At 46.6% G+C, this 1,038-nt stretch overlaps 1 protein-coding gene across 1 annotated transcript; it reads left to right on the top strand.

Moving 5' to 3' along the window:
• Positions 1-296: 296 nt before the first annotated feature.
• Positions 297-862, top strand: Pmar_PMAR007815 (aaa ATPase, putative; the record flags this gene model as incomplete). The annotated part of the gene is made up of 2 exons (XM_002785061.1): positions 297-481; positions 676-862. Coding segments are annotated over 2 exons (372 nt in total), but the record flags the coding sequence as incomplete, so codon positions are not given.
• Positions 863-1,038: the final 176 nt, after the last annotated feature.

Below are 1,038 nucleotides of genomic sequence, written 5' to 3'. Positions count from 1 at the left end.
GTACCGGCAAGACCATGTTGGGACGATGATAGCCTCTAAAGTGAATGCCACTTTCATAAACGTGTCGGCATCAAGTCTTTCTCGAAATGGATCGGGGAGAGTGAGAAAATGGTGAATACTTATTCCAAGTGGCTGATCATTACCAACCAACAGTCATATTCATTGATGAGGTAAAACATCAATACCATGGAGCCGATGATGGATCACGTCATGCTCCCCTCATCGATATGTTGCGCCTATCTCACATCACACCACTCGACTAGCAGCTGCTGCGTTTATTCCACATCATTTTGCAGGTAGATAGTATTCTCGGTGCAAGATCCGAAGGGGACCACGAGTCCACGAGACGATTAAAGAATGAGTTCCTTGCCGCTCTGGATGGTATCACCAGCAGACCCGAGTCTCGAATACTCTTCCTTGGAGCGACCAATCTACCCTGGCAGATTGACGCTGCCGCATTGAGGAGATTCCCCAAAAAGCTGTAGGGTATCTAACAAGAAGATCATGATTCTCTTTGATTTGGCCCTCACTGGATATGATCGTTCCACGAAGCCCATAGCATTGACACGTAACACAAATGCTGTTATATAGTTATAGATGATATAGTGATACAGTTTCAGTAGTGTTACAGTTATGGTGAATGCAGTTTAGGTGATGCCCAGCTGGTGCGATCAGGTACACCCCGCTGCCCGGCATAGGAGCTCGGAAGTATCTAATCACCAGGTTACTGGATCTACATCATGCTAGCATATTGACTGAGACACCAGCCGGTTTCAATGAAGAAGTCATACATCGAGTGTCAGAGAGTACCGAGGGATATTCTGGGAGTGACATCAAACAGTTGATGTGCGCCGCTGCGATGGTAGGGCATCAGATTCTGATAGCGACGAACTACTTTAGTATGAGGCATAAACTCAACTGGGCGATTTTACCGAGTCATGAGGACTCGCTATACTTAAAGCTCTGCCTTGGGCGAACTTGTATCGTGATTTTGATGGTACTCCTAGGTACCCATACGGGAAGCCTTGGCCAAAATTG

Source organism: Perkinsus marinus (genome assembly GCF_000006405.1).
Source record: "Perkinsus marinus ATCC 50983 genomic scaffold scf_1104296934218, whole genome shotgun sequence".
Lineage (NCBI taxonomy): Eukaryota > Perkinsozoa > Perkinsida > Perkinsidae > Perkinsus > Perkinsus marinus.
The sequence above is the reverse complement of the archived record's forward strand: the minus strand, read 5'-3'. Positions and strand labels throughout refer to the sequence as shown.